The following is a 10,455-nucleotide window of genomic DNA, read 5'->3' on the forward strand; positions in this document are numbered from 1 at the left end:
GCAGAGGGGCAGAGGGGGCAGCTACAGCTTTGGGTCAGTACCCAAGGTGGCATCTCGGAGTGGCCCCCTCTGGCAGGTGTCAGGGAGGACGGCAGGGGAAGTGGCACGGGAGGCCATTCTGAGGCCCCAGTCTGGGCGCCGGGGCCAGGGCAGACACTGGGAGCGGGGATAGTTCTGTCTCCTGGCGGGTGGGCTCTGCCTGACCTGTCTTTCTAAAAGGCACCCATCCCTGTTCATTTCATTCCTGAAACGAATCTTTGGGAAGCCAGTCCTCGTACAAGTTTCATTTTCAAATCGAGCTTTTCCCGCACAAAGTGCGTCTCTGTTAAACCGCGGTATGTTACTCTCTTCTCCCTTGCCTCCCTGAAGAAGAGACCCACCTCACCACGCCCGAGACGGACGAGATGAACGAGGTGGAGACGCCCTCAGTGCCAGACGAGACGCACGTCTGGGTCCAGCCGAGGGTGGTCAGGCCCACGAAGCGCCGGAAGACCCCTGAGGTCACCTACATGAGTGAGTCGCTGTCTCTTGCCTGGGAGAGCGGGAGGTCCCTGTGGGGCGGGTGGCATCGGGGAGCAGGGGGTTGAGAGTCTAGGCCGAGGAGGAGGGGGAAGGGAGGCCAGGGTACAGCCCTACATCGTTTCCAAAAGGTATTTTTAAGTCATCAGAAGCCGGCGTTAGTGGAAGAGTGCTCGGGTGGCGTTTTTTGCCAGGGGAGTGTTTTCCGGCTGGACCTTCCTGTGTCCTTTCGGAGGGGACCTGGCTGAAATTGGGTTCCCGAGGGAGGGCTCCTCTGCACTGTGGGGGGATCATGCCTGCGTGGGGGGCTGTGAGGGCTCCGAGGTCACCCAGCGTTTTCATCTGTGCTGAGTGGGGTAGTAAATACTTTCCCCGACCTCCAGAACTGCCCAGGTACAGGGTGTCCCCTGCGTGCCTTATGCCCTCCTGGTGCCCCAGCACCACGCCTCCCAGAGCTTTCTGCTCCCCTGCTCGGGACGCCTGGACTCCGCTTCTGCTCTCGTGGACCTGAGATGGGCCAAGCCGGGCTGGACGCCTGTGGCTGTGTTTTCCCCAGGCACCCGGCCTTGCCTTGTGGAGGGCCCGTCCTCTCTGAGGCCGCCCGCCAGCGTCTCTCCTTGCTGCCTTCGCACGCCTGGCCTGTGCCCTAACACACAGCCGTCCTGCAGCCCGCTTTGACCCAAGATGTGCAGCTGCCCTGCTCGGTCCAGAGCTGTAGGACAGGGCCAGTTTTAATGATGCAAAATTGTGACCAGTGTTATTTCAAATAATAACAGTATCTCAGACTCTGATATATCCCTCTAAAATAAAATAGGACGCTTCGCTGCCCCCGCTGGGAGGAGGGGCATCTTGCCCTTCTTGTCCATCTACCCTCCCGAGAGGGGCCCACAGGGTACACTCGCAGCCCCTCAGACGGCCGCACACTGTGGCCCTGCCCTTGGTGTGCAGACGCTGTAGGTGGGAGGCACTTGCCCAGGTCATGCTGCGTCGCACAGGGGCTCTTCTGCCGTGGCGGTCCCAACATCCCGGGAGAGCAGGAGGGTCCTCCAGCCCTGGTTCCTCGCTGTGACACACATTTCCCTTCCTCTGCAGCCCAGGTTGTCCACTGTGACACCAAGATGAAGGACAGGTGCCAAGGCTCCACGTGTAACAGGTGAGCAGGGGCGGAGTCCGCGCCGAAGCCCCTGCTGTGGGCACAGGGCATGGTCGGTTGGCCAGCTACCACCATGCCAGGCTCTGTGCAGTCTCATGGAAAATGGCGCTCACCACTGTGACGTGGAGCTGGGTGGCCCGTGCCGTCAGTCAGTCCTAGCGTGACACCCAGTGGTCCCCTGACTGACCCCACTGACTGAGAGCTTGCCACACCATGTTTTTTCCCACCCGGCCACCACGGGCACTTTGGGCCAAATTAGTCTTGGTGGTGGGCAATTCCTATGCATTATGATGAAGCCCTGTGCATTGCAACAGTGTCCTGTGTATTGTGGGAAATGTCCTGTGCGTTATGGGATGTTCAGCACTTATCTTGGCCTCAACTCGCCAGATGCCTGTGTCAAGCCCCTCCGAAGTTGTAACAACTAAAAATGTCTCCAGATACATTGACAAACTTCCCCCAGGGTTGTAAACAGCTATAGTTGAGAAGCACTGTCCTAGAGGATTGCCCCAGGGTCTGATCCACTTCCCCAGGTAGATATTCCAGTTTAGTATTTTATCCCTGGTTGGAAGAGGGCTACAGCCTGCAGGCCCCATGATACATCTGAGGGTGTCATTATTTTGACCCGGTGGTTGTTGGAGCGGACAGTGCCTGCTGGCAAAGCACCCTCTGCGATGACCTTGGTGCAGACACCCTATCAGGGGGGCCAGCATAGCACCAGCGTCTCTGGGCGTTTAACACGCCATCCTCTGCTAGACCTGGCCCTGCACCTGCTGAGCGTACAGAGCCCCAGGGACATTTAGGAAGTGCCCCCTCCTGAGAACTCAGCCCAGAGATGCTGCCTCAGGCCTTGGGGTGCACAAGGCCTGTGTAGGCTTTGATGTCCCAAATGTGTCAGAGCCCCGCAAGGAGTTCTCAGTGCATCAGTGAATGTATGCAAGCCTCAGAGCCTTTTGGAGCCCCTGCGTTGTTCCACGACCTCAGAGTCCTGGCCCACCCTGGTCAGAGCGTGGGAAGCTGCCAAGGACCAGGAAAGTCTAAGCTCGCTGGGAGGCAGCGGCTGTGGCTGGAGACGACTTCGGGGGCCGTGTGCCAGGCGGGGGCTGGGGAGGCCGACACTCTTCACCGTGTCCCTGTCACCGTCCCAGCTTTCCCAGGCTTTCCTGGTTTAGCACCATTCCCAGGAGACCTCTCAGCCTGGGCACTGGATGCTCTGCTGCCCAGTGGGAAGGTGATTTAGACAGAGACTCCCAAGAGCCGCTGCGGGACGAGGGTGAGGTGTGTTTCACACTCCAGAGGGGCCGCTGTCCCCAAGGTGTCCGTAGAGCCAGCCTCTTCTCCCATGTGCCTGCTTATATGCTTGAGCCGGGCTTTCCTTTAGGAACGTGCTGGTCACTGGTTTAGAAAGGAACTTTGGGCCAGACACGGTGGCACACGCCTATAATTCCAGCACTCAGGAGGCTGAAGCAGGAGGATTGTTGCGAGTTCGAGACCAGCCTGGGCCACACAGTGAGCTCAAGGCCAGCCTGAACTGCACAGCGAGACCCTGTCTCACAAAGGAACTCCAGGGCCACAGAACCCTCGGAGGCTCAGTAGCAGATGTGATACAGACAGGAGTCACAGGGAGCTCTGGATGATGCCTCTGCCCTCCCTGCCACAGGGGGGTTCCCGCTGGACTGGCCTTGGCATGGGCACCCAGGCCTTTGGGGTGGACAGGGCCGGTTCTCGGGGGCCCATCGATGACACAGCCCCAGTAGCAGAAGGGACCCATCCAGCAGCCATCAACGTCCCTTGAGAGGTTGGAGAGCATCTGGCAGGACCGGTGAAGCTGGCAGTGCCCGGCCAATGGGGTGCCCACCTCATGCAGCCCCTCAGGCCCGCGTCACTGGGAGAGGGGACCCTGTGGTCTTCTATGAATTCTGTCATCAGTTTGTCTAAAGCTGGATCGAGTAATTGAAGCACCTGCTGAGCCGGTGTGGTGCCGCACGCCTGTAATACCAGCACTCGGGAGACTGAGGCAGGAGGATCGTTGTGAGTTCGAGACCAGCCTGGGCTACACAGTGAGCTCAAGGCCAGCCTGAACTACATAGCAAGACCTTGTCTCAAAAAGACAAAAAAAAAAAAAAGCACCTGCTGAGGAGGGAAAGCCATGGTTCCCATTTTCTCCATGGGCTTTGGAGTCTGGTTTGCCAGGAAAGCGCTTGCCTGGGACTGTGGCCTTCATGCCAGGCGAGGGTCCGTGTGCCCAGGTGAGCCCGCCCTCGACAGCTCTGCTGGCTCCAAACCACTGTGTCAGAGGAGCCGCACGTGCTGCCTGTGGGGGCAGGATGGCGGGGACACAGCAGGCAGTGCCCAGACAGTACACTGTCCACCCACTGAGCCCGGGGTCCTGTGCCACGCTGCGCCCAGCTAACTCGGCCACAGATGCCACACCCAGGTGCCCACTGGGGAGGCCAGGCAAGAGCCCCAAGCCGCCCGGGGGTGGACAGGACCTCCAGCAGGGAGAATGTGGGGTCTGTCCTCCAGCATGGGTCCAGGCCCCTGGGCCACAGGTGTGACTTGGCCACCCCTCAAGCCCAGGGACACCCAGCCTCACCTGCAGAAGCCTCGAGCAGCCTGGCTTGTTTTTCTGGCTTTTACACTACTCACTGGGCTTCTCTGATGTGAAGATTTTCCTGAGGACTTCAGGAAAACGTATAAAGCGAACGGGAAGCGTCCCAAATCTCATCCATCTGATGCATTTCCTCCCAGTCTTTTCCTATTGGTGCAGGAGGCTAATATTGCTTGTGAAATTTCACTTCATTTTTCACTTACTGTTTCGCAAAGTCCGTAAATATTCTCCAGACGCTGCCCAGGTGTGGCCAGATGGAGGCCTGTTGGGCCATTTCTTTGTCACCTGCCAGCTTATTTCCGGTTTGCACCATTACGGACAGCTGGAGTATACAGCTGACTTTTTATGGGGGATGCGTACTCACCAGGAAAGCCGGCGTCCCGGACAGGACTGTGAGCGGGTGCTGTCCCTGAGCCTGGGCCTGCGCCTTCATTCGCACGTCTTCAGTGACGGGGTTAGAAGGGTCTGGGGTGCATCGGGAGCCCCCCGACTGTCTTCTGTGAACTGCGCTTTCATCACCAACCTTACCCACGGGACAATCATCTCCCAGACCGTGTGCCAGGATCAGAACTTCGAGGCGTCTCCACTAGTGAAACTCCCAAACTGAGCAATGGAGCCGGGGGAAGGAACGCTGAGCCGCTGTGAGGTAACCCGCCACCACGTTTATCCCTGAGCACTGCTTTGTTCCTGACCCACAGGTACCAGTGCCCAGGAGGCTGCCAGAGCTACAAGGCCAACGTCTTCGGGACTCTGTTTTACGAGAGTGTAAGTGTGGCCGTGTTGCCTTCCTTCCCTGGCTCCTTTGGGACCCCGCGTAGCTGCTGAGGAAGGTTGGTTCTGTAGGCAAGGGTTGTCTTTCCACCTGCGGTCAGAGCGGGCGTGTCTGGACTGCCCCGTGCATGTGCTCCGAGGCCGGTAGCTGGCGGAGCTGCCCTGGGCGTGGCCAGGCCGTGCTGATGTGCGCCTGTCCACTCAGGCCGGTTAGCACACTCCACTGAGTGGGAAGAAAGGGCAGTTTGCTGCCAAGCTCGCGGGTAGCCCGACTGATCAGATGAGTTCCCGAGGATAAGCAGTGCAGGAACAAGGATGTGGGGGAGGTGACGGGAGTGGGGTGAGCTTCAGCCCGGCCTTGTGGCCTTTAGTGGGTCGAGGACAACGGCTCAGGGGGTTCTGACAAAGACGGGTTCAGACCCATGCATGACCGCCCCTCCCCGCAGTCCTCCAGCATCTGCCGGGCCGCCATCCACTACGGCGTCCTGGACGACAGAGGCGGCCTGGTGGACGTCACCAGGAACGGAAGAAAGCCCTTCTTCGTGAAGTCGCAGCGGCACGGCGTGGACTCGCTCAGGTGACTGCGCTTGGGGCCCGGGAACGTCCCCTTTGGGTTCCCAGGGTGTTAGCAGAGCTGTGAATGGTATCGAACCATAGGAAGAAATAAAGACCAGCTAAACCCCGTAGCTCAGAAGTCACCCCGGGGAGTGTGTGTGTTTCTAGTGGGGATTTCTGGGTTCAGGTTTCACGTGGTTGAATTTTGAATCCTACTTTTTTTACTCTCCTGGCCACTAAAAATGTATCCCAGTGAATGGCTGATGGTGTCTTTGCATGTGTAGGCCTTTTTTTGTGGAGGGGGAGCAGGGTCTTGCATGTCGCCCAGGCTGCCCTTGAATTCATTGTGATCCTCCTGCCTCAGCCTCCTAAGTGCTGGGGATATAGGCAGGTTAATTCTTTTTTTCTTTCTTTGTCCAGGGATCGAACCCAGGGCCTACACGTTTGCTGGACAGGCCCTGTATAGCTGAACTATCCCAGCGCAGGCAGGCTGATTCTCAATCAGCCCCTTTTTTTGCTCCCTAAAGAATGAGACTTCCTGATTTTGGGTTTCTTTTTTACAAAGTTCTTTTTCCTGACTTTTTTCTTTTCTTTTTTTTTGAGACAGGGTCTCACTATGCAGTTTAGGCTGGCCTTGAGCTCACTTTGTAGCCCAGGTCACAATGATCCTCCTGCCTCAGCCTTCTGAGTGCTGGGATTACAGGCGTACACCACCATGCCCAGCTGTTTTTCTTTTAACCAGTTGGTAATTTTTCATTTAGAAATCTGAGGTGCAAAATCTGAAACATTTAGGCCATTGTGTCAGTGCTGAAACAAGTTTTGGGTTGGATCACTTTGGACTTTGGATGTTGGATTAGAGTCCCGGCAGTAAAGAGCACGTGAATCTCCTAACGTCCGTCCGCTCTACCTCTGGTCCCGAGCTGTTCAAACGGGGATCACGCCCTTGTTTCCTCTTCCCCAAGATGATGTTTGCCACATAGGGTGGTGTCTTCCTGGGCAGTGCTCCTGTCTCTGCTGGAGCAGAGGCGTCGGCCACCTGGAGAGCTGGCCCCACAGGGCTGCAGGGTCGGGCAGAGCGGCTTCGCTTCCTCTGCGTGCTGCCGTGGACCGGCTCCTACTCGCTGGGATCGTGCCCCTTTCTGTTAGAAGGGTCACAGCAGGACCCAGCTTCCCCCTGGGGCCACAGCAGGCAGAGAGCTTCTCTAAAACAGAGTTTAGGGAAGAGCTGCTCTCTGAGCGTGGGGAAAGCCACGCCCTCCCTGCCAGGAGCCCCGCCCCTTCCAAGACCCTGCACCTGGCGTACAGGGAGTAGGGCCTTGTGGCATCAGTGCTAGGCCGTAGTGAACCTCACGGTGCTTGGGTTGGCAGCCTGCCCCTTGCACAAGGGCCCATGCCATGATTAGGGTTGGGGTTTCCCTGGTCAAGGCCCTAGGAAAGCGGGGACAAACGCTCCCATTCTGTCCCTGTCCCAATTGTGAGCCCCGTGGATAACTTTGAAACCATCGAGGGATTCCCATTTGCAAGGCCTCCTGCCTCAGGGATGTGGCAACATTCCCTCTTCTGGCCTAGGGAGGGACCTGGCCGGGCTTCAGACTTTCTCGGAGATGTTGGCCAGGTGACCAGTGTTGGCCGCGCCAGGACCAGCAGGGCAGCCGTGCAGCTGGGCACAGGGTGGAGTGCTGGGGCCCCCGGCGTCGCAGATTGCCTGTGTGCGGCCCCCTCCTGTGGAGCAGGCCTCCCCGCGCAGGACTCACTCCACTGGCAGTGTGTTGTGCAGGAATGGGTCTGTAGGCTTCTAGCAGAGTCCTTGGCAGCAGCGGGGGAGCAACCCTGTTCCAGAACGTTCCGAGGGGCAGGGAAGGCAGAGGTCGAGGCTGCCGCGCGACACCTGTGTGCTGTGCCGCTGCTCCTCAGGCACTGACCTCGTGTTTTCTTTTCCAGCAAATACAAACCTTCCAGCTCGTTCACGGTGTCAAAGGTGAGAGGTAAGCTGGCCAGGCACCGGGGCCATGGGTTGGGCTGGGTTTCCTGGGACTGTCGCTTCCCTCTGTCACCAGCGTCGCTGCTTTTAGCTCTGCGTGGGCCGTTTCTCCCGCTGCGCTCTGCACCTCTGCGCCGGGAATCCATTGTCCTCTGGGGTTGCCACGGTGCTGATGCTCCCTCGGAGGCTGCCTGGGAGGCAGCGGTTCCTATCCCTGGGTAGCAGCCACTCGCAGCATTGTGCTGAGGATCTGGTTCCGATCTGGGCTCGGCAGTGAGCAGAGCTGGCTGGGTTAGTGATGTCTGTCATGGGCCAGCGAGGGCAGCTCTTCCTGCTCTTCCTGCGGTGCTGTCAGAGGGAGACGAGCAACCATAGGAACAGGGGACACGGCCGGAAGTGCGGCCGCGTGGGGTGCAGTCTCGAGCAGGTGCCGCCCTGGGCCGGCCTGCTGACTGCTCTGTCCTTTGGGTGAGGATCTCTGGTCATTTGCCCTGGAGGCAAGAACATCTGCTTAGCGACTTTCATGAAAATATGCCATAGTGCTTTTTTTCTTATTACAAAAACAGTGCCTCTGTGATCTAGATCGTTTAAAAAACACAGAGAAACATTTTGTAATGTTTTAAAACACTCACTTGACCTAAATTCTACTAGAGATAACCGCTGTGAACATCTGGGTGGATATTCTAGTTTATTCCCCTGTGTACTGAAAAAAGATATATATCAGTAACAGATAAGTTTTAAAATTTGAGATGGAATTACTTACAGGTTGGTAACGTGAGCTTTTCTTTAAATAATTAGGAGTCAGGAACATATTTCAGTGCTTTCATTATGTTCTTTTAAACCCAGTTTTTGTGACTCACCTAGCCTGTCACTGATGAAGTCCTTCCCGGTCCAAATCGCTCTTTGGAGGGTGACTACAGAAACCCGTGGCCTGTCCAAGTGACAGACTGCACCAGGGTCAGTGGGCTCCGGCCCTGGGCCAATCTGCTGGCCTCCTGTGTTTCTGAATAAAGTTTTATTGGGACACAGCCGCACCCGTTTGTTGACACACCACCATGGCTGCTTTTCCTACTGCAGCAGAGTGGTGAGGTCCTGACGCAGAGCATGGGCCCACAGAGCTGAAAACGTCAACTCTGTGTCCTTTAGAGAGAAAGCTCGCCAGCCCTGGACACTCTCAGGGGCCACAGGTGGCCAGTGACAGGGCTGTTTTTTAAACACAACAGAGGGCCTTGAAGGACAGCCTCCCGCTCTGCCTCAGGCAGCAACTGGAGGCAAAGGAGGTCGTAGAGGGAAGGCCCGGCCCTGGTCTCAGCTCTTCCTGGAGGAACGCCTGTGTGGGTCCATGCAGAGGGAAGGCTTCTGACTGAGCACGCCTCGTTCTGCCGGCCATGGTGTGCACGCCTGTGCCCCAGCCATTCAGAGGCCGAGGCAGGAGGATGGCAAGTTCAAGGCCAGCCTGGGCACTTAGTGAGGCCCTGTCTCAAACAAACAAATAGACAAACCCAGAGCACGGTCCAAAGGGGTGTGTCCCGAGTGAAAACCACAGGGCTACCTCGCTTTACCCACACGCCTTCCGCGTTGCTGTCCACAGAGCAGGACCTGGACTGCTACACCACCGTGGCTCAGCTGTGCCCCTTTGAGAAGCCGGTTTCCCACTGTCCAAGGTAAGGCACGCGGACGGCCATGGGGAAGGGCCCTGGTGTGTCCCATCGAGGCGGCCAGGGCCGCTGGGGAGCGCCGTCCTCATCTCTGAGCTCGAGATTTGCTGCTGTTCGCTCTCGGCCCAGTCCGGGGTCTCTGGAAGCTGGGTGACCTTTGTGGCCTTTAAATCGGCTCGGTGTTGGCCCTGGGCTGGAGCTTTCTCCGTGAGCAGTGACCTCCGCCGCCCCAAGAAGCACACAGCATGCTGTGTGCAGACGCCGTGTGTGTGCAGCCACCGCCATGAGATGAAGAGCTGTGTCACCCCCACCGCATCCCCGGTCCTTCCTGTCACTGTCCAGGGGCCACAGCCGCTGTCGACTTGGGGACTGGCTTCTGTGCTGGGCCCTCATCTTTTGGACACCCACGGGTGCCGGGAGTGTCTGGAGCCCCTTCTCCCTTCCCCCATCCCCACCTGGAGTCCCGTCCTGTCACGTGCCCCCGCACCTGTGCCCATGGAGGCTCCTGGGCGTCTGCCCTGACCCCGGTTAGCTGGTCCCTGGAGGCGATGCCTCACAGCCCGACGGAGGGTGTCCTGTCACCCGTCTCTACGGTTCCTACACAGCCCAAGGGAAAGGGGCACAGGGGACGTCCTCCACGGTGGCTCGGCAGAGTGGGCCCCCGAGGTGGAACGGGCCGTGTCCCCTGTTGCTACGGTTGCTCCCCACCTTCGTCACACTCATCAGGGCATTCTGACTTAGCCCCCCCCATGGAGCTGGGCACATGGTAGGATCCCCTGAGCCCCCAAGCCCTCGGGGGACAAGGACAACCAGCTTGGGTGACCAAGGGGTGTAGCATCCCAGGAGCCCCTCTCCCAGGCCTGGGGACTGGAAGATTCTGGAAGGAGACCCCCAGGTCTGAGCAGGGGAGGGCAGGGGAGTGTGGTGCAGGAGAGAGGAGCTTGGGAGGATCCTCACCGCCCCTGCCTCGACTTCCCCACGCTGGGGCTCTCTCCCCCCCTCTGCCCCTGCACGGCCTCGCTGACCGCCCCCTTGGACGTTCACAGGGTTAACGGGCTTTTAGCAATTGCCTTGAGCGCTAAGGACAAGCAGGAGGAAGTAATGTCAAAACATACAAAGAGAAATGTGACGGTGCACAGATCTCATGCAAGGGTCTCACCGGCCTTCCAGGGGGAGGAGGGGGTCTGAGCTCTCAGACTCCCAACACTCG

The 10,455-nt window shown here is 58.3% G+C and overlaps 1 protein-coding gene across 1 annotated transcript in view; it reads left to right on the forward strand.

The window, feature by feature from the left end:
* Crispld2 (cysteine-rich secretory protein LCCL domain containing 2) overlaps nt 1-10,455 on the forward strand; it is a 45,068-nt gene that overhangs the window by 18,611 nt on the left and 16,002 nt on the right. The window contains exons 7-12 of the mRNA XM_005410966.2: nt 370-513; nt 1,612-1,672; nt 4,979-5,045; nt 5,498-5,628; nt 7,548-7,591; nt 9,179-9,251. Coding sequence (XP_005411023.1) covers nt 370-513; nt 1,612-1,672; nt 4,979-5,045; nt 5,498-5,628; nt 7,548-7,591; nt 9,179-9,251 — 520 coding nt within the window. The remainder of the gene's footprint in view (nt 1-369; nt 514-1,611; nt 1,673-4,978; nt 5,046-5,497; nt 5,629-7,547; nt 7,592-9,178; nt 9,252-10,455) is intronic.

The sequence above is a fragment of the Chinchilla lanigera genome, unplaced genomic scaffold, assembly GCF_000276665.1.
Source record: "Chinchilla lanigera isolate Chin_1 unplaced genomic scaffold, ChiLan1.0 scaffold00140, whole genome shotgun sequence".
NCBI classification, from domain to species: Eukaryota; Metazoa; Chordata; class Mammalia; order Rodentia; family Chinchillidae; genus Chinchilla; species Chinchilla lanigera.